Source organism: Acartia tonsa, chromosome 1 (assembly GCF_053477335.1).
Source record: "Acartia tonsa isolate MP-2025a chromosome 1, ASM5347733v1, whole genome shotgun sequence".
Lineage (NCBI taxonomy): Eukaryota > Metazoa > Arthropoda > Copepoda > Calanoida > Acartiidae > Acartia > Acartia tonsa.
The window spans coordinates 59,324,182-59,337,583 of record NC_137260.1 but is presented as its reverse complement, the minus strand read 5'-3'; the positions used below and the strand labels follow the sequence as shown (position 1 = coordinate 59,337,583).

Sequence of the window (13,402 nt, the reverse complement as noted above, 5' to 3'; positions counted from 1 at the left end):
AAGAGGGGGAATATTTGGACAAAGAGAAAAAGGGAAAGGAGACCCGACCCTCGGGGTAACGCTCTCTGCTTACATTCCAGACGTTTAGTGGCATTCGGGGAATTATAAAATATAAACTAGAAAATATGTTTAGATTCTACAACCATATTCCTTTGAATTCAATTTTAAAATTGTCCCCCTAAATAAAAGGGGCTTAATATTTTATGGCTTGGTGGTGTCTGGGGACTAGAAATCCTGTGTCTGGTGGAAGCTGCACTCAAATGCAATTTTACTGCACAAATCTGGCTACATGGGGAAGAGGAAGGTGAAATCCCGGCGCTTTTTAACTTTAGTTCAATTTCCCTGCCCTATTCAATCCACAGAAGCATTTAAAAAGCGTAACTTCTCAATATTTTGTCCTAAACTTTTCAAGGTCAATTGAAAAAAAGTTATATAATAACAATAAAAGGTTAAATAATCATTAAAAAAAAGTATCTTTAACAAATATAGGAGAAATGCTTTGGATTTACTTGTCCTTGCACAATTTAAATAAACAGAGTAGTAAGTTTTATAAATGTAGTTTAACATTGTTTGTAGGTTAAATATTTGTCTGATATGAAAAATGAAGATCACTAGGTCAATGACACACTAAAAAAGCGTCCACACACACACACTCACTATGTTAGTGGAAAAGTGGGTTTCATCAGAATTTGACACAATTATGCCTCGCCCTTGTTAGTAGTAGTAAACTAAATACTATATCTAGGTATCTAGTTTATATCTTTATGTATTGGGGTCCGGTATGTAGAACAAATATTTTATACCTGTCATAATAACATAGATTTTGTGGAAAAGTAGAATGTTCCAAGTGACCTTGTGAGGGGACAAGGACACGAAAAGAAAGTTAGAATTTATTTATTATGATCGAAATATAGTTTGGTTTAAGATTAGGAGGGACAGACCAGTGGTAGTTGAATAATAATACATCCCCCTCGATCCCAAACATCTTGAAGCTCGACTATCAGTACATTATGAAACAACCGTATTGAAATCATTAAGAGGTGAATTATTTTTTACCCAGTCAACCTCTCTTAGCAACCCCCCCCCCCCCCCCCACTCGCTGATATCCTTATGATAAAGTAACAGGATCTTTGAATAACAGTCTTTCTGTACCGAAGGATCTCGCTAACCGCTGAACCGATCGGGTTCTATAGCCTTAAATAAAGTAACAGGATCTTTGAATAACAGTCTTTCTGTACCGAAGGATCTCGCTAACCGCTGAACCGATCGGGTTCTATAGCCTTAACAGGATAGTCTGGGAAGGTTTTTAACTATTTTATTTTTAGGGAATGGCTACCACCACCCTTCCAAGAAAAATCACCCCTAGAAATCCCCTCCCCCGAAAAAATCTAAAATATGAGTTATCGAATTTAACTCCCCCCCCCCCTTTCCAAGTGCTCTAGAGGCCTGTAGCCGCTAGTTTGAAAGATATGTACTTAAAGATAATAAAGTATACAAGAACTTTCAGGTCCGTATTAAGAATGGATAAAAATACATGGATATTGAGAGATTCTCGCATAAAATGATTAATGTTTCTCTTTCTGGCTAATATAACGATACCCCCCATCCCCTCCCACATGCAAGAACGTATTGACCAATCTGAAGAGTATATTAGCAATAAAATCGATGACAAAAATTCCACTGACACAATATTCACATAATCTTAAAAAAAAACATTGGAGTAACTTAAGAATAATTATTGTCCATTATTTTATACCTAGTTAGATTTATTTTATATTTTAAAGTTAAATGCTGAAAGCGGCGCCCCTAGTGTCAATGTGTAGAGGGAAAGGGATAGTTCAAAACTTAACCAGTGGTTATAGAGATTGGACAATCATCATCATCATTGCCTTTTAGTTCTCGGCAGAACGTAGGCCATGCACAATGGTTCTCCAATCTTCCTTTTTTTGGGCACGTTTTGAGGCATTGCTGAAAGATGGAATTTTCTTTTCTTTCAGTTCACTTAAGAGTTCCCTCCTTCAGGTTGTTTTTGGTCTACCTGGTTTCCTCTTTCCTACGTGGGGGTTCCAAGTCAAGGCTTGATTGGTTATATCATCATGCCCTTTCCTTAGAGTGTGCCCCAGCCATCTCCATTTTCTCTGTTTTATTGTCAGTTTAATGTCTGACATATCACTGCGCTCTAGAAGCTCAGCATTTGTGATCTTATTTGGCCAAAAGATCTTGTGGATTCTCCTTAGACATTTATTGACATATGTCTGTAGCTTGGAGACCACTGCTGTGTTTAGGAACCAAGTTTCAGCCCCATACAGCAAAACAGAGAGAACATTTGACTTGAACAGTCTTAACTTGGTCTTTATGGAGATGTTGTTGGAATTCCAAATTTTGTTCAGGCTGGCAAAGGCTGTCCTAGATTTGTTAATTCTAGCTTTAACATCTGTTAAAGTGCCTCCAGCTTCATCAATTTTACTTCCAAGATACTCAAAACAATCTACATCCTCAAGAATTTGGTCTCCAATAGTAATTGGTTCTTGGGAATTTGCATTTAATCTGAGTATTTTGGTTTTAGGAACATTTATTTCTAGTCCAATTTTCTTGGAGGTTTCAGCTATCCTGTTAGTCCTTCTTTGCATTTGACTTCTATTGCTTGTTAACAAAGCAATATCATCAGCAAAGTCCAGATCTCCTAAATATTTGGGATTGCCAAATAGCTCCCAGCGAATGCCATCATTACTTTCACAGTTCTTCATGATCCAGTCAATGGCAAGGAGGAAAAGGAAGGGAGAAAGAAGGCATCCTTGTCTGTTGCCTGTTACAATCTCAAAAAAGGTTGATAGTTTACCTTTATACATTACGTTTCCACCTCCTTTATGATAGATAGCTTTAATGATATTGATTATCTTTTCTTGAATGCCATAGTGTCGGCAGATTTTCCAGAGAGATCTTCTGTCTAAGGAATCAAATGCTTTTTTGTAGTCAATGAAGTTTACAAAAAGCTCAGAGTTCCATTCCTTGGATTGCTCTATGATGATTCTTAGAGAGGTTATCTGATCAATAGTGGAACGGTTTGGTCTAAATCCAGCCTGATTAGGTCTTGGCTTTTCATTAACCTTCTTCTTTATTCTATTAAGAAGAATTTTACTAAGGTTATGGCCAGGTACTGAAAGGAGCATTATCCCTCTGTAGTTTCCACATTGGGTCAAGTCTCCTTTTTTTGGCTAGTATTGAGATATGTCCATTCTTCCAGTCCTCTGGGCATAACTCATCATTCCATATCTTTGTGATCAAAGGTAGGAATGCCTCAGCAGATGTATCTAGGTCTGCTTTTATGACCTCAGCTGGGATGTTATCAGGTCCAGCGGCCTTGTTATTTTTCAAACTTTTAATGGCCTCCTTGATTTCCAATAGATTTGGCGCTCGACAGTCAATAAGTGCATCTGAGGGTGGAATCTCAGTTTTTTCCTCTGGAACTGGAAGATTCAGCAGTTCAGTGAAGTGCTCTGCCCATCTATTTAGAATATCTTCATCAGTTTTAAGGAGTGAACCATCCTTGTCCCTGATGTGTGATCCTGATTTGTGTACTTTACCTGCAATGCTCTTAGTAATCTCATAGACATCTTTCATTCTATTTTGATTAGCAGCATTTTCTTCTTGCATAGCAAGGTTTTCCAAGTGTTCTTTTTTGTCAATTCTGACACTTCTTTGGATTTCCCTGCTGAGCATCTTATACAGGTCTTTATCTTCTGGAGAGTTTCTGGAGAGTGTCTTTTGTCTTACCTCTCTTCTTTGATCCATGAGATCAATGGATCTTTGAGTGATCCACGGCTTTTGGTTAGCCTTTTTGGAACCTAATTTTTCTTGGCTAGTACATTATAAACTTTTTTGATACCTTGCCAAATATCTTCAACTCCATCATCCTCTTGAAGAGTCAACAACTCAAATCTGTTCTTTAGAGTGAGCTTAAACTCTTGTAGCTTTTCAGAGTTTTGAAGGGTTGTTAAATTATACTTTTTCCTGGGGTGAGGCTTTGTGTCCTGCTTTTTAAATCTAAGCCGAACTTTAGAAGATAGAAGATAATGGTCTGAATTAACATCAGGTCCTCTTTCAACCCTGACATCAAGGAGAGAACCTTTAAAACGTCTAGATATACAGATGTGATCTATCTGATTAAAGGTTCTTTGATCTGGTGATCTCCAGGTGGCAGTATGAATCTTCTTGTGTTTAAAGATGGTTCCACCAATGACAAGTTTGTTTTCAGTACAAAAACTTAAAAGTCTATCACCATTGTCATTTTCCTTGCCATTACTTAAGCCTAGGCCATATATGCCCATGACTTCTTCTAAATTCTCATTATTACTCCCCACTTGAGCATTAAAATCTCCTAGGAGCATGGTCAAGTCCTTTTCTTTATGACCATTCTTAAATACAGAGTCAAGCTGGTCATAAAATTCGTTTTTGACCTCTGTATCTGCTTGTTCTGTAGGAGCATATGCTACTTTTATTCTCAGATTAATGTTTTTATCTGAGGATTTGAAGTAAGCCTCCATGATTCTTGAACCATGGGGTTGCCAACTGATCATGGCCTGCTCTGCTTGCTTGGTCAGCATAAGAGCCACCCCTTGGTTATGTCCTAGATCCTCATTCATATGGCCTGAGTAAAGTATTTTCAAGCCAGAATGATGTTTAAACTCTCCATTATTTGTTTACCTTGATTCGGTGATAGCCAGGATATCAACCTTGGCTTTAAGCATTTCTCGGCAAATGTTTTCTGTCTGGCCTGACTGAAACATTGTCCGAACATTCCAGGTGCAAATTTTTGCTGGTCTGCGGGAATTCAGAATCATCCGCCTGACTGGTCCTTTAGCGGTTTCCCAGCCAAACATCATATTGTTGTTTCCAACCTCTACTTCGTTCCCGAGCCCAAAGTTAAATTGGTCTTTACTTTGTGCAGATTGAACGTGAGCAGGTTTTTTCTAGGGAAGGATTGTTAGCCCCACCCAAACCACCTGAACTGGGGGAAGTGACCAGAATTCAGTCTGGCATCTACCCTAGGACCTTTCCAGCACAGTAGGACTCTTCTGGTGTAGAGATTGGACAATAATGGGTATATATTATTTCTTTAAATTGTCTTGGACTTTCAGTACTAGAACGGTCGCAACTTTTCTTATTTTGGCTAATTTTCTAGACTAAAATTATTCTTCAACTGAAAATAATCAACACTGCAATGGAAGTTAAACATAAACAAAAAAATAAATGAATAATATTAAGAATAAATAACACAGCAATATTTTATTTTTATAAAAACATATGGTTTTGTGGTCAAATATACATCAAATACAGATATTTTTTTTACATTTTATATTTTTGCTCAACTAAAAAAAGAATAAAATTTTAATGGATTTGGAGAAGCCAAATTAATTCAAACAATAAGAGGATAAAAAATTTAAGAAAAAATGACGGGCAGAAAGTATCTCATATAATAGTAATTGATGGAATTGCTTCGTTCCTTTCAACTCAACCAATCAGTGACTTCTGAAAAATAAAATATTTATTTGATTAAAATTGATATTTTATCATTTACACTAGCGGTTGCGCCCCTAGCATCTAAGTGCTCAAATTAATAGGGGTAGTTAATATATAGGTAAAATAGCTTAAACTAACTAAATGCTTATTCTGAAAATGAAATAGCCTAAAACCATCCCTGGACTAATGTAAAGCTTCCCCCAAAAGAAATACAAAATCAGTTCTGTATAAAGTTAATGAAACTTAAGTTTCAGATAAAAACTTCTTTATATAATAGGATAAACCTTAAGAACTTGAATGTTTGCAAATGGCATAAGGTAATAAGTTCTTATTTTGATTTGCTAGTAGCAGTCCCCTAGCCTCTATGGACTTCGACTCAAGGGTGTATATTCTGCATGGGATCCCCGGCTCAGGGGGGGGGGGGGAAATAAAAAATATGTGGTTGGAGAGAAAAAAAATGTAAAAATTAAGAAAACTGAAAACATTTTTTCCATTTCCCCCCCTCCTTGGTGGAAAAAAAACTAAAAAAATGTGTGGTGGGAGGGATAAAATAAATAAAATTGAGTTCTTTAAATATTTTTCCATTTTCCCCCCTAATTGGTGAGAAAAAACTAGGGGGGAAAAAAAATAAAAAAATTTGTAGCCAGGGAAAAAAAATAAATCTTGTGCAGAATATACACCCCTGCTTCGACTTGGGAGTTGGTGAGGAGTCCCATCCCACACTTAACCCTTACAGATCGGGGGGGGGGCTCCAAGAGCCCCCCCCTCTAGTTTTTTCAATCTCATTTTTTTTGTAGGTAAGATGGAGTGCTGTGACTTCATGACTTTTTAAGTTTAGTAATTATACGTCAGCAAGAGTTGATTTTATTAGGATATACTTACTTGGGTATACTTGGGTATATAAGGAGAAACCTAAAATTTTTTTGGTGAATACTTAGATATTAATGACCTTCTGAGAAAAAATGTGTTATGACCGTTTGACCGCTCCCTGACCGACTTTATGACCGATTTTTGTCCGGCTTTTACTACAGACATATATCATGAATATCGTGGCTTCTATTACAGCTAGAGTACTATAAATTTTTTTTTGTAAATCCTTGAGCAACATCAAACAGATAAAAATATTAATCGGCGCCGCCAACCGCCGTTTTACCGAAAATGGCGGTTTCCGTTATTTGCCGTTTTTTGGCGATGATCAGAAAAAGTAATTTTTTTGTTATGAAAAATAAAAGTTCGTCCTAAAATTTGATCATCCTAGCTGCAAAATTGGCCGCTCTACAGCTGTTTTAAAATTTAGCGGCTGGCAACTAAAAAGCGGCTAAGGAGCGGCCTGGCTGCTATGACTAGAAAAAGTAATTTTCTCTAAAAATACACATGAACCAACAGAAAAAAATGTTACGTCTTTATCTGTAACAGGAGCCGAGATAGAGGGGGGGGCTCTTGGAGCCCCCCCCCTCCCCCCCCCCCCCCGATCTATTAAGGTGGGAATTGGGGCCCGAGCTGTAGGTAAGGGTTAAAAGAATTAAAATTGGGGGGTTTGAATTTTTTCTTAGTAAGGTAATTAGGATTCTAAGTGCAAATTCAATTTGCGCATTGATTACGAGATGGTTGCATTACCCCCCCCCCCCCCCACACTTATATATTTGATGAATAATATCCTAGTAATTTGAATTTCATTTGGATTACTTACATAGGTTTGTTCACTTCCTTCTATTGCCACCAGCCAGTATTGAAGCAATCCTGATGAAAATATTGATGGTGTCCATGTAGATGCTGATGCTGGCGTTCACAGGATCGAATGGGGGAGCTCCCCATCCCACGGGGTGCCTCTCAGCCTTATAAATAATCTTCTGCGTGTCGTAGAGCAAAAATGCGCCAAACAGAATAAGACCGCCATACACGGACAAGCTGTATAGGCCTGAAAAATAAAGTTTACCTATTTATTAACGATAATTATTTTTTTTTACATCCACAATGAAAGATCAAAAGGTTTATGTTTTCATGTAAGACATTAATAGTTAATATTTTCTTGATGTTTCTTTTCTTCATTGATTAAGTAATGAATCTCTCGAATGGAGAAATGTTTTATTTTAATTAAAATTTATCAAAAGCGAAGCTTTTCTATAATTAGGGTCGGTCCGTCCGTCCGTAACGGATAGCTTTTTTCGTTAATTTAGGCATGTTAGAATTGTCCTATCAATTTCAAACTTTGCATGGCGATTCCTGTACAAGTTAGGTACGAGTTAGAAAGCGTAGCAACTCTATAATCATTACCAGAATGTCCGTACGTCCATTTTAAACATGTTGTTTTTTTTACATTTGTAACAACGTCCTAATTATCCGATTGGTCTGATTTTTGGTATACTGATTCCTGGGACAACAAAGTACAATATTATAAGCGAAGCAACTCTATAATCAAGTCCTAAAATGTAAGTATGTCCATAAACATTATCCTGTATCAAGCAGTTTTCAACAAATTTACTTACAATTTTGCTTTGACTCTTATAAATTTGCATTCTGATTATTCAGTTCTGACATTATACAAACAAGTGTTAATGTCCGTTTGTCCTACCGTTTCAGAGCTTCGCTTTTATGGATGTTGTCATCCTTGTTTTTAATTTTATCTTGCAATGGTAATCGATATATTATTACTTGGATGTTGCAACAGATTTTTATGTACTTTGATAAAGTGATGCTCTTAGCTGGCTAAAATAACGATACCTCTCACATCCATCCCCTCCCTTCTGACTGGATGAACGAACTAACCAAAAAATGAGGTTCATATTAGTAAGTTCAGAATGACGACAAATTTTCCCCCGTCAATTCATACATTCCTATAGTTATATTAATCTTAGTTCATAAAACCGTCACCAGAATAAAACAAAAATATTCTACCTGATCCAAGAGCAGTTGTGGGGGGCAGGAACATGCTTCCCAGGCTGGCACAGAAGACGACACCCAGACCCATGGCCAGGGGACCTCCCCAGTTCAAGAATTTGTCGCTAGGGGCACACATGGCGGTTGTGGAGAGACCACCCACCATACCAGCTGTATACCACGCGGCACGGGTAAGGATGGGACCACCTAAGATGTAAATTTTTGATTAACTTAAAAATGAGAAGTCCACTATTGGATTACAGTTAACTATCATTTATATGGGTGGATTAAAGAAGAACACCTGTCATACTCAAGTTAAGGGGTAATGATATTCCAATCTTTGATCTTAAATTAGATGGTGCTAATACCAAAAACATTCCACCCCTCGGTTTAATCGCACCCCTGCGTCAAAAACCATATTACAACCTATCTTTTACGAAGAGGGCCATTGCAAGGTCAAGATCTTAAGGGTCACTTAATTTTATTCTAAATTATGATTTTTTCCCTTACAACTTGCATTAGAAATTGATAGGTATGTACATTAAAATCATTTAATATTCGTATATTTATGTAACAAAAAAATGCATCTTTATCTTTGAAAACTTAAAAGGTTTCTCAATAGGTATTTATCTTTTTAATTTATAACAATAAAACGTTTATAAAGATTACAGATTGGAACCGATTAATATCCGCTGGAATAGAACCGGTACTCAGTTAAACTGAAAAATCATGTATAGAATCGTGTCACAGAAAATTTTCCACGTTTATTAAAAAAGTTATAGAATTAATACCAGTTTTGTTAGCCTAGGCTTCGGCCTCCCGAAGCTAACAAAACTATTTATAATCTTAAAATTTTTCATTTGATTTACCTTCCGTGGAAATCTGTCTATAAGACGATACGATGCGATAAATATGAAAAGTTGAAATTATTTACCTAGCATGCACATGGGGGCAATGACAGCTCCAATAACAGCACAGTGGAGCAGCCAGGCGGCCTGCTTGGCGCTGGGAGCAGGTTGGTAGGGCACAGAGCGAGCCAACATACCGCTGCCAATCATGGCGGCGAAAGTGACGCCAATCGCCATCCAGCCCTGGCGCATAACAATGTTCATGGCGGCTGGAGATCTTAAAAATAAAATATTGTTTTATAAATCGGTTTAAAAATAGTAGGTAGTACAAGGGGGTTTGCTGACAATTCATGGGGGCACATAGTTCGAATCTAGAAATATTTGATATTTATCCCCCTATGCTTAACTGTTCTGATCCATTCATTAGCATAAATAAAAGGTATATGTGTAGGACACCTGCCATACTCAGACAGCGGTTAGGTAATCATAAGCAAGCTCCGTCTAGAAATGCATGTATGATAAAAAAAAATATCCATCTGATATTACAAAATTACTTAAAAGCACAAGGGTTGTTTATCCTTCCCAATACACGAGAACAACAATATCAATCAACTATGTCATTGCCAGGATTAAATAAGATTTAGTAGGTATAAAGCTTAAATCTATCTTCGTCTTTTATGAGGTAGAGATTAATCAACAAATTGACAAACAGAAAAAGAAAAGGCCATGAAATTATAAAACAGAAAATTGGAAAATGAAGTAGGTATTACTTATTTCATTGACAAACTAGGTTTTGCTTTAGTTTACAGGGTAGCTTCATACATTCAATGAGTGTTGAAAACAACTGTTAATTTTTAAGTTAACCATTTTTAACTTTAAGATTTGCCTGTTACCTAAATGCGCAAAGACGTACATAGTACCTGTAATGAATGAAAAGCTTGCTTTAAAAAATTACCTGTAAATAGCAGCTGCTGATCCAGCAGTGGCCAAAAGGCCGCCACCAAAATACATGTAGGTGTCCCTAAAAAATTATGATTATCAAAACATTTAAAAACACACACAAAAAAAAGAAAATAAGAAATGTGTAGGTAGATAGTTTTGCTTCAGAGATTAAACTATACCTACCTAGGTAATATTAAGAAGAAAAAATTTAACGAAGTTTTTTTTTGAAGATTCCTTATTTTTCCCTTTTTTTTGAATATCACCTGATTCTATCCTTGACATATTGTGGCCAGACCATCTGCTTCTCGATAGCTCCGACTCCATTAGAAAGTCCAAGGCCATAGTATGCGAGACCACCCAGTCCCAGCACAGCTGCGCCAGCCAGAGCTCCTTGACCTAGGAAAGCAAAGTTATTAATCCCCCGAAGAAAAAAGGTTAGGAGTTATTTGGAGATGGAGGGGGGGACGGGGGGGGGGGGGGATGGACGATTCGACTATTACCACAGCAACACAATTTGAGAATTTTAACCTCCCTCTCAGGGTTACTATTAATATTTTCATTGGTAAGGCTTGATGACTTACTCAGGCAAGCCAGGGCTAAGTACCTGATAAAAAGCCTGCTTTAATGATGTTGAATTTTATAAACAAACATTCCTTAACATTTCATGATTTTATATCATCCCTTTGCACGAGAACACTAGGTATAGATAGTACTTAAAAATCAATATTCATTAAAGCTTATAAAATAATGCAAGTTTCAAAAACGATTTAGCAAAAAGCGATGTGAAAAGTTAAAGGAACTTGTAATTTTTTTGGAATCATTAAATAGCTTAGGTAACATATCACAATGAAGCTAAAAACGATAAAAAATAGGATGATATATATTAAAAGTACTTTACTCTTATTTGAATAATGAATGTCAAAGGCCGTGCAATTCAAGAATGACTGTCTACAATATGTAAAATAAAAGTAAATTGAAAACCCCATACATAGGTAGGTAAACTATCTTTTTTTTTTTTTTTTACCTAACTTTTTAATTTTTTTTATGGAAATTCTATACCTGCAGAAATAGCACTGCCAGAAGCTGGGCTCATAACAGACTCCTTCAGGGTTTTCCTTCTGGCCGCCTGGCGAGAGAATGTACCTCTGGTGTCCTGGGCGAACATGCGGATGGCAGAACCTTGCTTTATACATGGTCGTAGAACTCCACTGCCAGGTCTAAAGTATCAAAGAAATGTCAATCGCAAATATATTAATTTCCACATTGACCCCCATCCCCGTCCATCTGATCATTAGTTTAAAGGGGGGAGGCGGAAGTGCCACTTTTTGAAACCAAAACTAAAAGTCAAAGGAACTTAACTAAAAAAAGAGTTACAGGTCTGAGATTTTGCATGGCAGTTGCTTTATAGGGTTACAATATGGAACAGTGAAGAAACGGCGGTGCAACCGCCGAGAAATTGCAAAAAAAAATTCGGCGGGAAACGGCGATTTTCGGCGGTTGCGCCGCCGTTTCTTCACAGTTCCATATTGTACCCCTATAAAGCAACTGCCATGCAAAATCTCAGACCTGTAACTCTTTTTTTAGTCGAGTTCCTTTGTAGTCTTTTAGTTTTGGTTTCAAAAAGTGGCACATCCGCCTCCCCCCTTTATACGAGAGCTTCATTTAGGTCCTTTGCATGGCTTAGAGTGCCGGTATAAGTTGTTTACGCAATTCTTTTTTCTTTAATCGTATTTTAGCTAGATTCCATACAGAAGAACAAAGCAGGTGGGTACTATATTCGGAATACTTTCAGTTTCATCATTAAAACTAAGTTAAAACGCAATAATTACCTAAATATTTCATCAAGTTTACACGAGTATGGTTAGAAATTTTATTAAGAAATTACCTATTCACAACTTATTTTCATTTTTTATGTTTAATAAACTTTATTTATCAAACATAAACAAGTAATTTCGATTATGGAAAGAAAACGAAGTAACGGGTTTCGTCGTATTTTCACTGTAGCTTTTCATAGGTTATTTTAGGTAAATTTTAATGATTGACCCGCAGGGGCTAGAAATAGGAGAAATGCTACTATGAAAAAACGACGAAACCCGCTACTTTGTTTCTTTCCATGGATCCAGTAATTTTTTTGTTGAAATATAAAAATTTTTATACCTCAAAACACCACACAATCTTGAAGCTAGCATTTTTTAGTAATTCTTTTTTAGATTCAATAAAACTGTTTATCTGAAATGTATTCATTTTATATGAAAACTATCATAAAAACGAAATAAAAACGTTCAAAGAATATTTTAGTCTGACATGCAGCCAGAAAGACTTAGACTTACAGAGGCTGACTATAAATTCTGAATGAAACTGAAACATCAGCCTCGCAGTTTACACATAAAAGTTATAAAATTAAAAAATTACACCAACAAAACAAATGATGAAATAGATGCTATTTAGTCTAAATTTGAAAGAGTAAAAGTGAAGAAATGAAGTTGTTTACGAAATTGTTATCAGTGCGCGTGCGTGATGCGCACTTCCATCTTTGCAGACAGACCAATCCTTAAAAAAATTTAAGCAATGAAATATTTTACATAATTTTTATATATAGGTATATAATCAAAAATGCAGCCCAATGATATGTTATTGTTTGTTTAGTACCAAAACTATTTCGATAAAACAATATTCAAAGTAAAATGATAACCAGTTGACAAAACGAATAAAATATTTGTAAATAGGGATTGAACTTAAAATTGTTCTAGAGCTTTCTCAAGTGATTCAGAAAAAGGTTAGTTATATAAGTCGTCTTTATTATAGCCCTTACTTTAAATAACAGCATAATGGAAACTGATTATGAATTTTAACAAGGAAGCCAAACATCCATAAGTAGCGAAACACAACATTTATTATGAAATAAAAAACAGACATAGTGAGTTGTAGAGCGGATTATCTGGGATCATAACAATGATAAGAAAGAATATGTAAAAACTTAAAATCAAGAAACCATAAAAAAGGTTTGTCTTTGAAATGAAAAAAAGCAGTTAAACAGCTGCTAGACAGCTCCTTAAAGCAGTCAGACTAACATATAGACATGGATAATAAAGGGAATATTGGCAAGAAGTATCTGCCGTGTATTTTTTGTAGGAGCCAAGAAAAATCAGTTGTAAAAAGTAAAAGCGGCTAAAAAGCTGCTTAAAAGCAGTCTGATCGCTATGGATGTTTAATAC

The 13,402-nt window shown here is 36.2% G+C and overlaps 1 protein-coding gene across 1 annotated transcript; it reads right to left on the bottom strand.

The window, feature by feature from the left end:
* Window positions 1-5,271: 5,271 nt before the first annotated feature.
* LOC145325039 (growth hormone-inducible transmembrane protein-like) lies at window positions 5,272-12,479 on the bottom strand. Its single transcript, XM_080167839.1, has 8 exons — window positions 12,345-12,479; window positions 11,247-11,404; window positions 10,451-10,583; window positions 10,201-10,266; window positions 9,332-9,522; window positions 8,416-8,604; window positions 7,211-7,438; window positions 5,272-5,529 (listed from the first exon to the last, which is right to left on the bottom strand). The coding sequence occupies exons 1-7, from the start codon at window positions 12,374-12,376 to the stop codon at window positions 7,221-7,223; spliced, it is 987 nt and encodes a 328-aa protein (XP_080023965.1). The 5' UTR covers window positions 12,377-12,479; the 3' UTR covers window positions 5,272-5,529; window positions 7,211-7,220.
* Window positions 12,480-13,402: the final 923 nt, after the last annotated feature.